This window comes from Macaca thibetana, chromosome 2, assembly GCF_024542745.1.
Source record: "Macaca thibetana thibetana isolate TM-01 chromosome 2, ASM2454274v1, whole genome shotgun sequence".
In the NCBI taxonomy this organism is placed as follows: domain Eukaryota; kingdom Metazoa; phylum Chordata; class Mammalia; order Primates; family Cercopithecidae; genus Macaca; species Macaca thibetana.
Window position 1 is genome coordinate 88,723,735 of NC_065579.1, and position 21,054 is coordinate 88,744,788.

Sequence of the window (21,054 nt, forward strand, 5' to 3'; positions counted from 1 at the left end):
TCTGGAAGGCAGTTTGACCATGGGTATTCACAGACTTAAGAGTTTTCAAAGCCTTTGAATTCCACTTACAGGTTGGTAGCCTAACGAAGGAAATAATTTTAAAATGCGGTCAAAGATTTATGTATAAGGATATTCATGGCAATGTTCTTGTTAGCAGTAAAAAATAGGAACTCCTATATGTCCAAAAATAGTGGAATAATGGAATACATGAAACTATATCATTAATAATTATGTAGCCATGACAAATAATATTTGTGAACAATTTTAGTGATGGTGGATAGTGCTCAAGATGAAAAAAAAGAGGATGGACTATTAACTATATATCCTATAAATATATAGAATACACAACTAAATATGCAGCTCTATTATGTCAAAAATGTAAATATGCAAAGAAAAAGATCCAACAGAAATAAGCCAAAACAATGAGTGCCTTTTTTCTGGGATGTGAGTAATTTCTGCTTTAAAATATTTCCTGAATTTTCCATGTTTTCTACAATAAGCACAAAATTTCTTTTTATTATTAAGGCAAACAGCCCTGGAAAGGATAGCATTTGACATTATTTACTGCTGTGAACAGAGGTACATAAAAGGGCTGTTACTTTGGAGAGTTCTCACAGTCAGTCTGGACCATCCTAAAATATTCTTTATTATAAGTTGAAATCTGCTTCTCTGCAACATCCATACACAGCTCCTAGACTTGCTTTCTTTCTACAGCTATCCAGAATAAGTCTATAAGTGTTGCAGAGATATTTCAAAGGGTCAGTTTTTTAAAGTAATGGCAAAAACCGCAATTACTTGTGCACCAACCTAATAGTTACCTTTCCACTGCTCGCCCCTATGACCCTGCTCTCCCCTACTTCTGCCAATTCCTTTTCCTCTGGATACTTTCAAAAGTTCTCTGTCACACAGGCTTTCTGGTCTCACCAGCTTGCTTATCCTTCTGTAGACAGTCTCCAGTTTAATAACTTTTCTAGAAAAATGTGATATTCAGAACCAAAGGCCGGTTTCCAGCCTTCTTAAGCACTGCTATCATCTTGCCACTCCTCTGCCCAAGTTCCTCTGGAGGCTCTTACCAGAAGAGCAGAACGCCCCAGCTTAGCGTGCAATGTCCTCCTGGATCTGGTCCCAGCCTTTCCAGCCTCATATCCCACCACATCCCTAATACACACTATACCAGTGTCTTCAAACTATGGGTTGTTCTGCATCACTGAGTACTGAAATGAATTCAGTAACCAGCACTTAAAAAAAGAGAATAGAATGGAATAGAAAATACCAAGTTGCATTTTACATTCTAAGGGCAATTACTGTCTCAACATTATCTATCTATCTATCTATCTATCTATCTATCTATCTATCTATCTATCTATCTTACCTACCTACCTACCTACCTATCATGCACACTCACACATATACGCATACTGTGTGTATTTTTATACTAGGCCATGGCTGAAATGTATTTTTTTCTTTTTTTTGAGTTGGAGTCTCTCTGTTACCCAGGCTGGAGTACAATGGCATAATCTTGGCTCACTGCTACCTCCGCCTCCTGGGTTCAAGCGATTCTCCTGCCTCAGCCTCCCGAGTAGCTGGAACCACAGGTGCATGCCACCACGCCTGGCTAATTTTTGTATTTTTAGTAGAGACAGGGTTTCTCCATGTTGGTCAGGCTGGTCTCAAACTCCTGACGACCTGCCTCGGCCTCCCAAAGTGCTGGGATTGCAGGCATGAGTCACCGTGCCTGACCTGAAATGTATTTCTTACTGTGAGGAATGATTAAAAGAAGGTTAAAAGCCACTGCCCACACCACGGCTACATCAGGCCAGTGACTAGTTCCCAAACTTGCTTCATACTACCTGTGATCCCAGCCTTCCCTCAGCTTGGCATTCTCCCTGCTCTCTGCTACTGAAATCCTTCAAGGCCCTGACAAGATACCACATCCTTCCTTCAGTGTTTCAACTTTTCCCCTTGTCTGTGATCTGAAAATGGTGGTTCAATTGTCTTTCTTTATATTACTCAAAACAGCCTACTTTGTATTTTGTTATGTCTGTACACTGAATTCTCAGACAATAAATATCTGGAGGGCAGGGCAGTGTCTTACCCATCTTTGGGTTCTCCGAAGGCCCAGAAGTCTAGTGAACCTGGCTGATGCTCAAAAATGTCTACCCAACCGAATGCTTTCTGTATCTCCTTCTAAGAGTATCTTCTGGTGTTCTTCCTCCTATTTCCTTGACCATAGCCCCCAGCAGGCCTAAAATCTGTGTCCTGGGGCTAATGTTACCTACAGTGATGACTCTAGAAACGAGTCTCTTCTGAAAGCTTTCACCTTTCTTCAGGAGCAATAAGAGAAATAAGCATATGTTTTTATTTATTTTTCAGAAGTTTCCTTTATTTGACACTATGTTTCTCCTATATTTTTGGTGTTAAGATGTATTTTGGGGAGCAATACTGACAATATATTAGAAGATAATAATTGGTTTTTTAGTATGTGTATGCCTGTTGTCCTTATTTGACAAAATAAATTGGCAATTCTGTGTTCATCTTTTTCTTAAAAAAAGCTAAAAAAAATTTACTGGTCGCAAACTCCAAAAGGCAGGGAATCAGTTCCCCTTCTGGGCTGGCTGCAAGTAAGTTCACTTTCTTAAAGGAGGAGCTTTCTCCTCTCACCTCAAGGACTGCTATTTATTCGTCCGCGCTACTCTTTCCACGTTTCCATTCTCTTGGTCTTCAAGATGTGAATCACCGGTTTTTTCCGTGGGGGAAGCCAGTATATCTCTGGCCCTTTAAATAGGGGCGTGGTGAAGAGGCGCGGACCGCCCAGGAGGGGGAGCAGTGTGAGGAGAAAAGCGGAAGCGAGGCCAGTAGTGGTAGGTAGTGCGCGTGCGTGAGGCTAAAGCTGGGGTGCGGTCACGTGGGTCAGCGGTCCAGGGCCGGAATGGCTGCAAGCTCAGGTAACGAGTTTCCAGAGAGCGGGCCCGTGGGCAGGAGACAGGATTGAGGGGCCGTATTCAGGGTAGGAGGAAAGCGCGCGACAGGTCTCTGAGCCTCGGCGCCTCCTCCCAGCGCGACAGCGGCGCGACCTCGGGGAGCGGACAGAGCAGCCCCTGACGGGCCGGGCGGGGTTGATTCTTGAGTGGAGGGGCGTGTCCTACGTTGGCCCGGAACTGGGTCGGGCAATTTCCACTTACTGGTTCCAAATGAATGTGAAAATTCAAATGGGCTTAAGTAAAAAGGGATTTATTGGCTCCAAACATGGAAGGGGTTGGGGTATCACTAAATCCAGTGACTCCAGTGATGTATTTGTGTGTCTCTCCCTTTCTGCAAAGGACCAGTAACCCCTCAGTTCCCTATTTCCTTTGCGACTATAATTGCAAGCCTCATTCTGTCCTGTTACAGTCCTGCGACAATTAGGCTGAGGGACTGGGGCACCCGCTCCTCCGACTGTGAGCCTAGGCGGCGGGTGTCATGCCCCTCCCCACTCCCGGGCGGAGCAGGTGTGTAGCCCGTCTGTCGGGCCTGGAAAACAGGTGTGGACCCCTTTATCCTCCAGGGACTGATATCAGGGTGCCTGAGCCTGAGGCTTAGATGGGGTATGCACGTCTTAGGATCGGTGCGCACCCTGTGAGTCTGGTTCCAGTTTGTCTCCACGTGCAAGTTGTGCACCAGAATGAGGGCAGCAGGATGAAAGGTGGACCTCTAAAGTTCGAGGCTATTCCTGTGCCTTGGCCTGTTCTTCGTGCGTGGCACCTGGGGAAGGAGGAACACAGCTGCTCAGAGTGTCTGGGTGTACACAATGGGAGTGCTTCACAGGATAGGGTGGGAGGAGGTAGGATCCGTGAGAGGTTCCATGGCCGTGGGTTATCAGGAATAGCTAGCTGGGGAGCCTTCTTTAAATAAACAGACCCCGTCCACTTCTTAAATTCTTGTTAGAACGAATAGGAAGACTTCTGTCCTCTGCACCATCCACCCTCTACCATACTCAATTTTCCCGTACTAAAAAACCCAAAACCCAAGCCAAACAAGCATGGATGTTAGCTTGTGGTGCTAAATCTTATTCCAAATGTCTGCGTTTGGGAGATAATTACATGTTGTCTGTGTATGTCTATGTCTGCCTGTGTGTGTTTGAGGTTTATCTAATATAAATGTGGATGGAGAATCTGCACGTTTGTGTAAGATACGGGTTTGCTCATGGTTAAATTCAAGCAGAGAGTAGGTATTGAATCCTCTGGCAATAGCTGGCCTGTTCTGTAGAATATGCAATAAAGATAAATGGAAAAAAAAATTCGTTGAACTGTTGGGCTTTATATGGTCAAAGAGGCATATGTGAGAAAATTCTTTCCAGAGCTCTTAACAGAGTAATATGTTGATTTTTTCCTTGTATTTAATATATTTCCTTCGTATCTGGACCATTGTCAGCAGATAGATGTTTTCTGTCTTCCAGAATATTGGGACATGTTGGTGATTCTTAGCTGTATCTCACTCTTCCATTGACATTTCAACCAGTGTGACACAAAATGTCAGTTATGTATGTGAATGAGAAGTAAGATCTTTTGAACTTAATAAAGTATGTTTAACTTTGGATCTATTGATAGCTTTTATAGAGTTTAGATGGTATATTCTCTTGATCCACAACTTTAGGTGCCATCTGTACATAGTGGTAAAATCAAACTGTTGTATTCTTAACTGAATCTTGAATGAATATTTGACTTATCTTCACGCTGTATGACATTATTAAACGTGTTCTGTGTATTAGCAAGGAACTACAGCTTTGCTTTGGATTTTTCACTGTTATGAATTTCTTAGGTTTACTCTAATAGTAATTACACTTTTTTTAGTCAAAGATATTTCTGTTGCAAGCGACAGAAAATTCAAATGGGCTTAAGCTAAAAGGGATTTATTGGCTCCACACCTGGAAGGGGCTGGGGTATCACTAAATCCAGTGACTCCAGTGATGGAGTACTTGCGTGTGTCTCCCTTTCTGCAAAGGACCAGTAACCCTCAGTTCCCTATTTCCTCTGCAACTGTAATTGCAAGCCTCGTTCTGTCTTGTTACAATCATGGGACAATTAGGGGATACATTCTGAGAAATGCATAGTTAGGCAAATTTTGTCATTGTGCAGGCATCATAGTGTGCTTATACAAACTGAGATGGTATAGCCTACCACACACCCCGAGTATGTGGGATGGCCTATTGCTCCTAGACTGTAAACCAGCACAGCATGTTACTGTACAGAATACTCTAGGTGGTTGTAACACAATGGCCAAGTATTTGTATATCTAAACATAGAAAAGGTACAGTAAAAATACAGTTTAAAAGATTAAAAGGTAAGTGCACCTGTATGGGGCACTTACCATGAAGGGAGTTTGCAGGACTGGAAGTTGCTGTGGGTGAGGTAGTGAGTGAGTGGTGAGTGAATGTGAAGGCCTAGGACATTACTGTACACTACTGTAGACTTTTTGAACACTGTACACTTAGGCTACACTAAATTTATGAAAAATTTTTTTCTTTCTCCAATAATAAATTAACCTTAGCTTACTGTAATGTAACTTTTATGTTACAAACTTTTAAAAAAGTTTTTAACTTCTTTGTGATAAAACTTAGCTTAAAATACAAACACATGGTACAATTAGCTGTACAAATATATTTTCTTTATATCTTTATTCTGTTAGCTTTTTTCTATTTTAAAATTTTTTAATCTTTAAAAACTAAGACACAAACACATTACCCTAGGCCTGCACAGAGTCAGGAAGGTCCCACTGGAATGTCTTCAGAGGCAGTAACACATAGGGAACTGTCTTACGATAACAGTGCCTTCTGGAATACCTCCTGAAGGACCTGCCTGAAACTGTTTTACAGCTAACTTTTTAATTTTTTAATAAGTAGATGAGTACACTTTAATGATAAAAAGTATAGGATAGCAAATACATAAACTGGTACATAGTTTATTGTCAAGTATTATGTACTGTACGTAATTTATGTGCTTAGCTTTTATACTACTGGCAGTGCAGTAGGTTTGTTTACACCAGCATCACCACAGACACATGAGTAATGTATTGCATTACAACAGCTATGACATCACTGGGCTACAGGAATTTTTCAGCTCCATTATGTGTAATCTTAGGGGACCATGGTTGCATATGTGGTCTGTCATTGACCCAAAACGTCTTTTTGGGGCACATGACTGTATATAAGTGCATAAAAGATGTGACTGCAGACAACTCCTGTGTTATGCCATCCAAGGTTAAGCACCCCAGAATAAAGAGAAATTCCAGAAGGACCTTGATTGGCCAGATAGGACACAAGAATGTGATGTGCCTACTGTTCTGCTCCCGTAGCTAGGCAGATAGGGTACTTGATTGGCAGCACCACCAGAATCATATGGTTGGAATGGAGGAGAAGCAGTTGCCCTCCAGGAAAGATGGCAGAGGTGCTGGGGTGTTTTATCTTTATTTTTTCCGTTGCAATTCAGCAAGATGCTTCCAGTTACTTCTTGCTCTTAAAAAAAAAAAAAAAAAAGAAAGAATAAATCTCTTGTGACACTACATCCTTCTTGGTACCTAACCAAGAGAAATTGAGATGACAGTTAATTGCAAGTTAATAAAGAAGGCCATCATCCACTCAGCCTTTACCTAAGTGGAATCGTATCTTTTGCACATTTAACTTATAAGAATTTACCTGCATCAGTTACGTAAAGAAGAAAAGGGAATATATTTCAGCCTACACAAGGCCCTTATGCCTTTTAGAAGGAGTTCTTTGGGGTTGAAGTGGGTCTGGAAAGAGATTCTCATGATAGTGGAGACAATATTATAGAAGCTGGAAGTGATCATTTTTCTCTGTTATTCATTTCACTTATTACCTCATACACTTATTGATTTAAAACTGATCAATAAAGTTAGAATTTCTACATTATATATTTGTAGACTTAGTTCATGTTACTGTTTTGTGTATTGTGATAGGGGATTAGATTTTTCTTTTCTAGACTGGAGCTGATTGTGTCTGACAATTCATAGCAGTAACTTAGCACTGTATACAGGAAGGTCTTAGGCACTGTTCCTTCCCTTTTCTTTTTAACATTTTAAAATCTGTGTGTACTTATGATCACTGTCGTCATTTAGACGTTCACCAACAGAACAGAAAGAGAAACAGAGTTTGGGCTTTTTCATTGTGGCAATTCTGGCATTGTGAGCTACAATTACCTAAATGTGCCTTCTTGGAAAGAGATTCCAGGGTCAAGTAAAGCAGCCCATCCCAGTATATAGTAACGTTGCTCTAAATAAGGTCTGTATCTAAAGGCCATGAGTAAGGTGAAAATTGAGTACCCTCAAAGTACTCCAAGAGGGAGTCATATCAGAAACTGACAAGTGTTGGGTCTCTCAGGAAGCCCAGTACAGCCAGATCTTGTTTTTCCATGTTGGAACTGCATGGCGTTTGTTATTTTGAGCACAGGTGACATGAATTGCTTGGGTGTGAGGCATGTGAGAACTGAGACATAGAACAGCAGCTGACCGTCTCGTATTCTGTGCTCACTATGAAGCACGAAGTTATTGAGTGGAGGTATGCAGAGTCTCTGGCTCTATGTGAATCACTTCTTTTTCTCTCCTTCCTGTTGCTGAAGGTAATAGATGAAATCCTGTAAATTGAATGGAAGTATGGTACATTTCCACTGTATTCATCTTGGCCTCTAGGCTGAATTAACGTAAAAGAACATAAAACATCCGAGATTGTGGGGTTTGCATCATGTTATAAATGAGCTAAATGATTTAAAAATATCTCTCCTAGATGCAAAGAATGGAACTTGCACAGATGGAGGCGTTTTGGAGTAGTGTAACTAACCATACTTTATATTACATGACCAGACTGCTATTTGAGATTCTGGAAGCCAGTGATGCAGTCTTGCTTGGGTATTTACCTAGGGAGGGAGGGATGGGTGGATTGATCAGCTACTGTGTCATATTGGCACAGGGAATAGAATGGTGAACAAGGCAGATCTGGTCTTTGCTCTCCCACGGAACCTGCTTTCCAACTGGGGGCAAGGAATGGTGGTTTAGACAATGAGGAGATGATTACAATGTGGTAAGTGTAGTAAAAGAGGAGAACAATGTTATGGGTGCATATTAGCAGGGAACATGGCCTAGTTGAGCAGCGCAAAAAAAAGCGTTTTCTAAGGAAGCAAAGTTTTAGCTGATAGTTGATAAATATGACCTGCAGTGGTTGACAAGCTTGACTACATATAAGTAATATTCATTTATAACTTGGCTTACTTATTATGACATAGATTCCTATATGCTGTGAGTCAAATAACATCCTCTGGAGCTTAACAATTACAAGTAATAACACATATATTTAATTTGCAACACAGATGTTGTTCCTGTCTCTAATTCCCATGTTAATCAAACATTTTTCGAATGTCTCCCTAGCTGTGCAAGCCAGTAAGCCCAGTGTTGTGGAATATTCAAAGAAGCATGGCCCCATTTTTATTATATAGCTGGGGAGAAAAGATAGTCCCGTAGTAAGTTCACTAATGAATCAGTATGAGGAAAGAGCCAAGCCACTGTTTTAAAAGTAGACATGTTTTCTGAATTCAGAGGATGGTTAGGGAAGGAAGAGGTCATAGGCAGATCCAGTTTGAACAGTGCCTGGAAGGAAGAAAGGAAGTTAGATAAATGTAGAGAAAAAGGAAAGGGAAGGGAAGGTGAATCAGCTCGAGCAGACATGGAGGGAAAGTGGAAGCTATCCATGAAGGACTCTTAGTGCAAAAATAATAAATTCAATTGTAAGGGAAGAAGCCAGAGGGATCCGCTCGTGTGATAACTGGAGTCACAGGCTTAGAATTTGGGATTTTATCCTGGAGGCATTGGGAATCTGTTAAAAATAAGTCCACTTGTGCTGGGCACAGTGGCTTACACCTGTAATCCCATCACTGTGGGAGACTGAGGCGGGCAGGTGGCTTGAGCCCAGGAGTTTGAGACCAGCCTGGCCAACATCATCTCTATGAAAAATTCAAAAAAATTAGCTAGCCTTGGTGGTGTGCGCCTGTAGACCCAGCTACTTGGGAGGCTGAAGTGGGAGGATTGCTTGAGCCTGGGAGGCAGAGGTTGTAATGAGCTGAGATCATGCCACTGCACTCCAGCCTGGGTGACAGAGGGGGATCCTGTCTCAAAAAAAAAAAAAAAAGTCCGTTTGCCAGAGGAAGGTAATAGAAAACTAATAGAAGTTAACTCACTATTGCATTTTTTTTCTTTTACAAAACAAACCACAAAACAAAACAAAGGAATGAAGAGAAATGCTTGGATTGGGAAGGCCAAAAATCAAGTTTGCATGTAATGTTGTTACTATATCATGATTTTGTGATTTTTTTTCTAGCATTATATAGTAAATAAAAACTTGATTCTATTTCATTGTAATGTGAAAAAGTATCTCATATGATACTTTTAGGAGGAAAAGAATGTCAGAGAATTAAATAGGCTCGTGGAGCTTGAGAACAGTTAGGAATAAATGTTTGCCGAGGTGAAAACTGGTGAGAAGCCAGGCATGGTGGCACAGGCTGGTAGTTGCAGCTACTTGGGAGATGTGAGGTAGGAGGATCGCTTGAGGCCAGGAGTTTAAGGCTAACCTGGGTGACATAGCAAGATTCCATCTCTTAAAAAAAACTGGTGGAAGTTTAACTTGGCCTCATATAGGTCACACATTCTAGAGTTCTTATTCAGTTAGCCAGTGTCATAATTAAGTCATTGCTGTTTATATGGCACATATCTTTTTTTAATGGTCCTTGAATCTATTAAGTGGTTGGGAATAACAAGAGGAAATAACAGAATTATCAAGATGTCAGATAATCTTATGTCTGAACTATTAAAATACTCGTTTATCAGCACTCAGAAGAGGACAGCGTACTGGGTAATTGTGATTCCGTGACATATATTTCTTATCAGATTAATCTGATTTCGTCCTAAGAGAGATTAAGAAATACTTCATGTAGCCTGTTTTGTTATGTGCAAGTACTGTCTGGTATGGCATCCCCTTAAGAACTATAAAAACACTAGGTCACATGATGGTTGGGTGAAGAACTAGTTGTAGAATTGCATCCCAACAGGAATTTATGAGTGGTTCATTATCCACCTTTTACTGGGATAACATTTAAGAGATAGCTGAAGCAGGATCGGTATCAAGTGTGAAATATTAAGCATCATATATTAAGCATTTCATCATTGGTGCATATATTGGAATGAAGGGCCTACTTAATAAACACATGGCAACACCAACCCACAAGAGAAGGGTTAATATTTCAGAATGTTGGATATGTGACCAGAAACAAATTAACTTATATTTATTAGTACAGTTGACCCTTGAACAATGCAGGGGTTAAGGGCACTGCCCCCTCAACCAGTGGAAAATCCGAGTACAACTTGTGACTCCTCAAAAACTTTACTACTACTACCTACTGTTGACCAGAAGCCTTACTGATAACATTAATGGTCATTTAACACATATTTTTTGTGTTATTTGTATTGTATACTATATAGTTACAATAAAGTAAGCTAGAGAAAAGAAGATATTAAGAGTCTAAAGAAGAGGAAATATATTTGCTTTTCATTACGTGGAAGTGGATCATTATTCAGGCCTTCATCCTTGTCTAAACGTTGAGTAGGCTGAGGAGGAGGAGGAGGGGTTGGTCTCCCTGTCTTGGGTGGAAGAGGCAGAGGAAAACCCACCTGTAAGTGGACCCTTGAAGTTCAAACCTGTGTTGTTCAAGGGTCAACTGTCTATTCATTTTCTATTGTTGCCGTAAATTACCGTAAAGTTAGTAGTATAAAACAATGCAGATTTATTTTACAGTTCTCATTAAAATTAAGAGGTCAAGACAGGACTTCAGTCCTTCTGGAGGCTCTAGGAGACCATCTGTTTCCTTGTCTTTCGCAGCTTCTAGAGGCTGCCTGTATCCTTGGCTCCTGAGCCCCGTTCTCCATCTTCAACGCCTGTGACATGGTGTCTCTCTGATTCTACTTCTCATGTCACATCTCTTTTTCTGGCGTTCTCTTCTGCCTCTCTCTTCCACTTTCAGGGACCTCTGTGATTACATTGGACCCACCCAAATCATCCAGAATAATCTTCCTGTCAAGGTCTTAATTTAACCTGCAAAATCCCTTTTTGCCATATCAAGTAACATATTCATAGTTTCTGGGAATTAGGACTGTCACTCTTGGATGCCTTTATACTGCCTACTACAGGTAGATTTCCAGCTCAGGTACTTTCTGAAAAATTCACAGAAGCTGCTCATGTGAACTCTCCTTTTGAAAAAATGTGAGCATGATGACATTTTGATTCATCAGGTCTCTTTGGTTTGGAAAAACTGACTAAAATGAAGAAAGGAGTAACTGCTAGTAAGTGACAAAAGAGGGACTTGGGAAGGGGACGTAGTTGGCTTCACTAATAAAACGTAGACTAATGTTGATGTTAAAAAAATCCAAAACATGATTTTAGAATGAGTTAGTAACAATAAGACACTTCTGTTATAATGAAAGTTTTTATTAAGTGTCTCTGTTGTTTTGGTGGGGGCTGTGCTACTCTTAGACAAAACCCCTACCATTCAGCTCATGAAGAACTGCTATGATACCCAGGATATTGTTCTCATATGCTTAGCACTGGCTAGACCTATACAAAAATACTGGATTTTGTTTTAGAATCTTTAACTTTAGAAAAATTTGAAAATCTTGAGGTTTTAAATATAATAGCTAATATCTGTTGAAAATTATGTCCAGACATTATTCTAAATACTTCATTGTCATATCATTTGTTCCTCACAGGAGCCCTGCGAAATAGGTAGTTGCATTCATAAGAGTCAGGACTCCCAATTTTATGTGCTAAAAGAAAGGGGGAAGTTGGGAGAGTATATGTTGGCTTTTGTAGCCAAACTGCCACAAGGCAATGGGCAGAGCTAACTTCATAGAAGACTAGAATCTGAGGTTTGAATAATATCAGGACTTTCTTCTCTATTTTGTTTTTTTTTTTTTAGAGACGGAGTGTTGCTCTGTTGCCCAGGCTGAAGTGCAGTGGTGCAATCTTCTTGGCTCATTGCATCCTCTGCCTCCCAGGTTCAAGCAATTCCCTGCCTCAGCCTCTTAAGTAGCTGGGACTGCAAGCACACGCCACCACGCTTGGCTATTTTTTTTTTTTTTTTTGTATTTTAGTAGAGACGGGGTTTCACCATGTTGCTGCCCAGGCTGGTCTTGAACTCCTGAGCTCAGGAAATCCACCCGCCTCGGCCTCCCAAAGTGCTAGGATTACAGGTATAAACCACTGTGTCCGGCCTCTACTTCGTTTTTTAGATAGGTTTCATTCTTGCTAGAGAATCTGTACCTAGAACCTAGTTCTGTCAATAGAGGTACATCTCCAGTGACAGATGCTTAGCAAGTGTTTAGTTAGGTGTGTGTTAAGTGAATGATTTCTTTTCTGCAGAAGAGAGCTGGGTGGGGAGTGTGGGATCTGCTCAGCTGCGTTATTCGTTATATAGAGAACAGGAAATACCTGTTCCTCATCAGTTCCATTTTAATGAATCCTGGTGAAAGACTCTGGCTATCACATAATCCCTTTTACCAAAGGATTTTTGACCATTAGCCTCTACAAGAACACATGGTTTGAAGGAACCCTTCCCAGAACAAGAGGCGCTGTTCTGAGCAAACAACCCAAAGTCCACAATATTCCATTTTAATGATATAGAAATAGAGAGGTTCAGAAAAGGTAAACAAATTGACCAGGGTTACAGATGGGATGTCATAAAGGCCAGATTCAGACTTTATTTATTTATTTTATTTTTTGGGGGGTCAGGGGTGGGGATAAATGTTTATTTCCTGGTCATTTCTTTTTTTGAGACAGTCTTGCTGTCTTGCCCAGGCTGAAGTGCAGTGGCGCCATCTCGGCTCACTGTAAGCTCTGCCTCCTGGGTTCACGCATTCTCCTGCCTCAGCCTCCCGAGTAGCTGGGACTACAGGCGCCTGCCACCATGCCCGGCTAATTGTTTGTTTGTTTTTTAAGTAGAGATGGGGTTTCACCATGTTAGCCAGGATGGTGTCGATCTCCTGACCTTGTGATCCGCCTGCTTTGGCCTCCCAAAGTGCTGGGATTACAGGCGTGAGCCACCGCGCCCGGCCTACTTCCTGGTCATTTCTAAGAAAAGTGGCCACAACTGCAGACCTGAGTTTAATAGACTCTTTGGCTTGTGTTCTTTCCACTTTGCCACCACACCCATCAGTAAAAGGAGTTCTGTGAAATGAAGGACAGAAATGGGGCAGGGTAGCTTGGCGGGATGAAGTCTTGAGGGAGTGCTTGATCACCTGACACTTCTTCAGTGTGATATTGGGGTTCACAGATGCTAACTTGTTATATGGTCTTGGAACCTCTTAATAACTCCAGATATGAGATAAAAAGAGCTGGAAAAAATTGTTTTTCTTTATGAGTTATTTTGGAGAGACAAATATAAAATGAATCATTTTAGATTATTAAATCATTTAAATAAATATTATTTTGCCATATGGTCTTTCCCACTATTTTTGAAAAATGTATAAGAATAAAAGTTAATAACTATCTTTAGGAACCACTGAAAGTGAATTAGATTGCTTGTGTTTGTAAATAGTTGTTAAATAATGCAACCATTTTTGCTTAGTGGTACAAATAGGAGTTGAAAGACTTTATTAAAAAGTAATTTGTCATGAGCCAAGGTCTTTGAAGAAATGCATATAAACATGAGTATTGCTACTGCATTTGGGTTATTGCAAAAGGAGCCCTATATTTAGAACCTGATGATGTTGGAAAGATACTTTAAAATGTTGCCAGGCAAAGAGTGGCCTCAGTTATGTGTTCTAGGAATGTGTTTGATAGCATGTGTTTTATAGGACATGACCCTATAAACAGAAAGCCTATTTTCTGTAGCATGTGAAAGAAATTAGTTTGTATTTGGTAATATACCAAATAGTGTAATAGCTAGAAAAGTTGGTTTCAGCTCTTGAAAAGTCAGTTTCATGAGTCCATGATTTATACAAAGTAACAATTCATTTCTTTTAATATGATAAAAATGAAACATGAAAGGAAGTGAAATTGTAGGTACTAAAATAATGAGCTTCATTAGATAAAATTGTCAGTGAATTTTTGGCATATTGTTTAAAAGCAACTAATCTCAGTTCACTTTTTAAAAAATTAGTTATTTCAAGCCAGGCACGGTGGCACATACCTGTAGTCCCAGCTACTCAGGAGGCTGAGGCCGGAGGATGGCTTGAGCCCAAGAGTTGGAGGCCACGTTGACAATATAGTGAGATTCCATTTCTTTTTTTTTTTTTTTTTTTTTGAGACGGAGTCTGGCTCTGTTGCCCAGGCTGGAGTGCAGTGGCCCGATCTCAGCTCACTGCAAGCTCCGCCTCCCGGGTTTACGCCATTCTCCTGCCTCAGCCTCCCGAGTAGCTGGGACTACAGGCGCCCGATACCGTGCCCGGCTAGTTTTTTGTATTTTTTAGTAGAGACGGGGTTTCACTGTGTTAGCCAGGATGGTCTCGATCTCCTGACCTCATGATCCGCCCGTCTCGGCCTCCCAAAGTGCTGGGATTACAGGCTTGAGCCACCGCGCCTGGTCGAGACTCCATTTCTTAAAAGAAATTAAGTGACTCAGTAATTGCAAGCCTTTTTTTTCTGCCTTCACTAACATGCACAATCTAATTTGCTAAGAGAAACTCACTACAGCGCAAGGGTTGTTGGTGGTAGTGGTGTTTATACCCACTAAGGGCAATATGTAGTTTGAAAGAGCTTTGCACTGAGAATTTTGCCAGTTGTTTGGTACTGTGAAAAACATCTAGTTTAGAAAACAAAATGATCTTTATTATTATTATTATTATTATTAGGGCATTGTTTGTGTTTTCATGTTTTTGCTTTATTCTAAACAGATAAAGCTAATTGGACTTTTTAAAGTTAGGTCACTTGTAGCCTAGTTGAAACACAACGTAAAATCATTTAAAAGCAAACTTAATTATTAAACTTACAGTAATATTTTAAGTATATTTTAACTTTCTAAAAATGACAGTTTTGCAAGTAAACCAAATTATCTGTGATTTTTGATATAAGAGAGATCTATCATTTAGAGCTGTGAAATAATAAAAAGCTGTATATGTTTCTAGTTTTCTTTAGTATCTCATTTTTCTCTGAAAGTATCCATGTTTCTCTATGACTAGCTCTCTTTCTAGAACTCTCTGGTAGGCTATGGAATTATTTTATCTTGGGGTCATTGTTGTTTCCTTTAATAAATCTGAACCCCTAGGTTTGCTTGTGTTGTATTAAATAGCTAGTTGTTCATCCCTCGTGTTTCTGCTAAACTCCCAGAGACATCTGTGGCCCTGTGCAGAGGCCAACAACAAAACTGGTTTATATGCTTATTTCCAGGGGAACTGGAGCACTACCCTGGGGTTTGGAATGTAAGGAAGGCATTAATTGCAGCTGTTGGCCCTGATTTACCCTTATGCTATTAGGTAAATAAATCTAGTTGGTACCAGGTCTAGTGGCTGAGCCTATTAAGTTATCATTATCACCAGTTTCATGACTTTGGGTGGTGGGCCACTTCCCAAAGTCCTTGAGCCCAAGTTAGGTGTTCCTCCTTTATGCTCTCATTGAAGCCCTCTCCCAATAACATACCCTGTACCCTGCTATTAATTTCAGTTTGCCTGCAATCAGATGATTAGGTGAAATCTGACCAAGTAAATCTTTGGAATGTCTAATTGACAAGGAGGAAATCTAAATTACACTTTGCTTTTTTTTTTCTTTTTTTCAAAAGAGATAATCATTCAGGTCTTTGTGAGCTAAGGCCAAACTAACAAAAGAACACTTGCTTTGATGGACTGAATACTGTTATTAGAAGTAAATATGGAAAATGAACCAGACCATGAAAATGTGGAACAGAGCCTCTGTGCCAAGATGAGCGAAGACGAGCTGAATAAGTCCTTCAATCTAGAAGCTTCACTTTCAAAATTCTCTTACATAGATCTGGACAAGGAACTGGAGATCAAAAATGATCTGGTAAAAATTTCAACTTTTGTCAAGTGATAATGTTTAACCAGTGTTGGTTAGAGTATGCTTTGTGACCCAGAGACTCTAAGTCTGTCGTTTTTGCATGGGTTAATAGGAGTCTGTGTATAATTTTTTTGTTTGTTTGTTTTTTGCTTTTTTTTTTGTTTTTTGGATACAGGGTCTCACTCTGTTGTCCAGGTTGGAGTACAGTGGTGCAGACATGGCTCACTGAAGCTTCAACCTCCTGGCCTCAAGTGATCCTCCTGCCTCAGCCTCCCAAGTAGCTGGGACCACAGGTGTGTGCCACCACGCCCACCTAACTTTTAATTTTTTTGTAGAGAGGGTCTCGCCATGTTGCCCAGGCTTGTCTCAAACTCCTGGACTCAAGCACTTCTCCCTTCTTGACCTCCCATGTGTGTAGTTTTATGAGATGACATTACTCTTCATTTGTATAGTCCATTACAGTTTATGAAACAATTTGATTCATGTTGTCATTTGAGCTTCACAACTCTCACAACACTCTGATAATCCATTGTGTAGATGAAGACACTGGCATGCAGCTATGTAAATGACTTATCAAAGTCACAGAGCCAGTGGTAGGTTCCTTATCTTGCACAGCATTTTTTTTCTCTCTTTGATTTAATATTATGTTAATGGGTTTCTGTGAGTATGAGGATATTTAATGACAAGTTGCTTGACCTAATTATCTCTCACCATAATTTATGAAATAACTAAGAAATATGATGTCAGACTTTTGCTTGTTGCTTATGACTTATGTCTAAACTTAGAAAATTAGGGGTTTTCTTAGATGTTGTTTTGTCATGTTTAAGAAAGCAGATGCAGAAGTCTTTCAACAGAAGTTTTCTGGAAAGTAGGCTGGGCGTAGTGGCTCATGCCTGTAATTCCAGCACTTTGTGAGGCCGAGATGGGCGGATCACTTAAGGTCAGGAGTTCAGGACCAGCCTGGCCTTATGGTGAAACCCCACCTCTACTAAAAATACAAAAAAAATTAGCCGGGTGTAGTGGCACGTGCCTGTACTCCCAGCTCCTCAGGAGGCTGAGGCAGGAGAATTGCTTGAACCTGGGAGGCAGAGGTTGCAGTGAGCTGAGATCGCACCATTGCACTCCCGTGGGCATCACAGCGAGACTCTGTCTCAAGAAAAAAAGCGTTCTGAAAAGGGCTGTCAGGATAGTGCAGTTAGTGCATATATGTCCTTGATAGTAACTGAATGTGTAGATAGGAAAGGAAATCACTCTGTAGTCTTGACTTGATTATTACTATAGATTTTTGAGTTGATCATTTTGGTGGTAAGTTTGTCTTTTAATTGATGGTGATTTTAATAAACTGAAACCCCTCACAGTTATAAGGGGAAGGGCATCATTTTGTGAGCATTATATTTTTTCTTTGTTTAGATTGATGACAAGGAGTTTGATATTCCTCAAGTTGATACTCCTCCAACACTGGAAAGCATACTAAATGAGGTAAGTGAATATTAATGATTACTGTCATTTCGTGGCATTAATCTTAATACTTTTTGGATTAGTTATAAATGCACCTAGATGCGCACTATCCAGTAGGGTAGCCACTAGTCATGTGTGTCAGTTTAAAATTTAAATTAATTATAATCAAATAAAAATTTAATTCCTTGGCTGTACAAGGCACATTTCAAGTGCTCAATAGCCACATGTGGCTAGCGGCTACTATGTGGCTAGGGGACAGCATAGATAAAGAGTATTTCCATCATCACAGGAAGTTCTCGTGGACAGCAGTAGTCTAGATTGTGAGCTTCTCAAGGGCATAAACCATCTCTTGTTCATCTTTAGTCTCTGTGCTCAGAACAATGCCTAATACTTGGCAGACTTTAAAATATATTTTATTAAGTGAATTGAGATGCAAAATTTATGTCGCTTTTGAGGTTTGTATTATGTGTTGCTAATGGTTAAGTTTTCTCTACCACTGATATTCAAATAGCTTGTCCTCTGACACTAAAGAACATCTTGCAACCTTATAATAAGCTTCATCACTCTTCTACATGAAGAAAACTAATCTTTTATAGTTTATCTTATGAATGCCATTCCTATTGAAAAGTTTTTCAGAGTTTTGAAATGATGTTATTCTTTTCTGAATTGGGAGATGAAAGGCTTTCTAAAGAGGCTCTGTGAGAGTCCATGGTTGGTGAAGCACGCCTGTTTTATGTACCCTGCATCTGCTGACAACCCTTCAGCTCAGTCTTCTTCATCTTTTAAAACCTTGCTTGGGACTTCCCTTGGAGGTTTTAGCTTCTAATTTGAGAAAGACCTTGCAATGTATAAATCTATTTCAAATCCGCAGTTATGTTTTCCAAAAGATAAGGACCCAAAAGTTCCCCGACGAAAATGCCCACGTATACCAAAGCTCTGAGTGAGTTGGGCCTCTGTCTATCCTATTAGGGTTATAGGCAACACTTTATAGGATACAAACTACTTTCTCTGTCAATTGTGCCTTTTATTTTTCTCGTATGGCTTTTATTTCTATGTTTTATATCAGTTTGATGTTGCTGTTACTTTGAATGTATTTTAACTTTGAATGTGTTTTAACTTCAGAAGTGTTCTATATGTTCTGTGTGAAGACTTAGGCATTTTTAGTTTTGACAAAGAAGGCTTTGGTCCATGAAAGAATATTCTGTTACAGTGAAATGTCCTTTATTTACTTTCTAATATAGAGGAAATCTTTCATTTAGAGGTGAGAAGATTAATTTTAGTCAGTTTTGTTAAAATGGCCTTAATTGCATCCTCATTTCAATTATCTTATTAAGTGTAAAATAAAAATAATCTTAGAGGACTGTGTATAAGGCCTCGTTTGTACATCATTATATAATATCAGCAAAGAAAATAACGCTCATATGGATGAGCTGTAGTTCATAATGAAGGAAAACTGTTCTTGCACAATAACTTTCTTATCTATGAGTAACAGTAAGTATAGTCATTAGTGGTTTACTAAGAAGATAACACTGTTATCATCCTCAATAGTAGTTTGAGTGCCTAGTGTATTTGGGTCATGGTGTTAGATGTTGGGGTTATAAAGTGCAATATGACTATCTCTGTGCTTGAGAGGGAAATGAGGCTGGGAAGTGGCCAGACTTTACACCTCCAGGGAACCAGGCAAGTCGTAAGTGGAAGAAAACATAGTTCAAATTGTAGACCATTATGAAGACTATAAGGGGGCTGTGGGGAGTACTAAAGAAAATGACTGAAGAGAAAATGAAAAGGGCCGGAGTAGAAAATGTAGATAAGCCCTTTTCTCAGGATATGTGGATGCATATATTCTATAATGTTCATTAATATCAACCTTAAGGGAGACTGGGAAGAAATGGACATCCAAGTTTGTTTTTGTTTTTTTGTTTTTGTTTTTTTGACATGGAGTCTTGCTCTGTCACCCAGGCTGGAGTGCAGTTGCACGATCTTGGCTCACCGCAACCTCCACCTCCCAGGCTCAAGCGATTCCCGTGCCTCAGCCTCCCAAGTAGCTGGGATTACAGGCGCCCGCCACCACGCCCAGCTAATTTTTGTGTTTTTAGTAGAGACAGGGTTTCACCATCATGTTGGCCAGGCTGGTCTCAAACTCCTGACTTCAAGTGATCTGCCTGCCTCAGCCTCCCAAAGTTCTGGGATTACAGGCATGAGCCACCATACCTGGCCAATACTTTTTAAAGTAGAAATGTAGAGATTACTGAGACATCCTAGATCTCAGAATTTAGGGCATGAAATAATGTTACTAGATATTGCCATCCTTCAAAACTATGCTTCTTCTGAGATTTTAAATTTTGAAATTCCATTCTCTAACTATCACGTTTTTCCCTTATTCCCTTCCGTTGAACCTGTGTTTTGGCCTCATTAAGATCAAGTCTTTTGACCCTTTCTAATCTCCCAGTCTCTGATAATAGTCCTGGGTTTACTTCAATCCTGCTATTGGATTGTGCAGCCAGAAATTTCTTTTGAACTTTTCATTGAAGTATATCATACATAGAGGAAGGTGCACAAATCATAAGTGTACAGTGTGGTGAATGTTAACAAACTGAACAACCTGTGTAACCAGAATCCAGATAAAGTAACAGAACATTAGTAGTACCCCAGAAGCTCATCTTGTGTCCTTTTAGTTCCCAAACCCAGAGTAATTACTACTGTAACTTCTACTAGCGTTGATTACTTTGCCTGCTTTGAACTTCATATAAATGGAATTATATAGTGTGTAGTCTTCTGTTTCTGACGTCTTTCCCTTAGTATTATGTTTTTAGATTTGTTCACATTGCTGTGTAAAATTCTTTGTGAATATACCTTTATTCATTCTCCTATTGATATGTATTTGTGTAGTTTCTAATTTCTGGCTACTATGAAGAGTGCTGCTGTAAATTTTCCTATTCGTGTGCTTTGGCATATACATACTTACACATATTTCTGGGTTTTGTCTGTTTTCATTTTGTTTTTTTTGAAACAGTCTCACTCTGTCACCCAGGCTGGAGTGCAGTGGTATGATCAGGGCTCACTGCAACCTCCTCCTCCTGGGTTCAAGTGATTCTCATGCCTCAGGCTCCCGAGTAGCTGGGACTACCAGCATGTGCCACCACACGTGGCAAAGTTTTTTGTATTTTTATTAGATACGGGGTTTTGCTATGTTGGCCAGGCTGGTCTTTAACTCCTGACCTCAGGTGATCTGCCTGCCTTGGCCCCCCAAAGTGCTGGGATTACAGGCATGAACCACTGTTCCCAGCTTTATAAACATTTCTGTTGGGCATATACCTAGGGGTGGAATTAGTGGGTCATCAGGTATAGTTATATTCAGCTTTAGTATATATTGGCACAGGTTTTCAAAGTGGTGGTTTGATATACACTTCCAGGAACAGTGTATGAGATTTCTGATTACTATATCCTTGTAAACTTTTGAATTTTTCTGTCTTTTTCACTTTCATTCTTTTTTTTTTTTTTTTTTTTTTTTTTTTTTTTTGAGACGGAGTCTCGCTTTGTCACCCAGGCTGGAGTGCAGT

At 40.0% G+C, this 21,054-nt stretch overlaps 1 protein-coding gene across 2 annotated transcripts in view; it reads left to right on the forward strand.

Annotated features, from left to right (window-relative positions):
• The first annotated feature begins 2,851 nt into the window (after window positions 1-2,851).
• The window catches only part of VPS8 (VPS8 subunit of CORVET complex), a 249,543-nt gene continuing 231,340 nt past the window's right edge, over window positions 2,852-21,054 (forward strand). For both annotated transcript variants that reach the window (XM_050778327.1, XM_050778328.1), the window contains exons 1-3: window positions 2,852-2,945; window positions 15,801-16,042; window positions 17,447-17,515. In XM_050778327.1, the coding sequence (XP_050634284.1) occupies window positions 15,890-16,042; window positions 17,447-17,515 (222 nt within the window). In that variant the 5' untranslated portion in view covers window positions 2,852-2,945; window positions 15,801-15,889. The remainder of the gene's footprint in view (window positions 2,946-15,800; window positions 16,043-17,446; window positions 17,516-21,054) is intronic.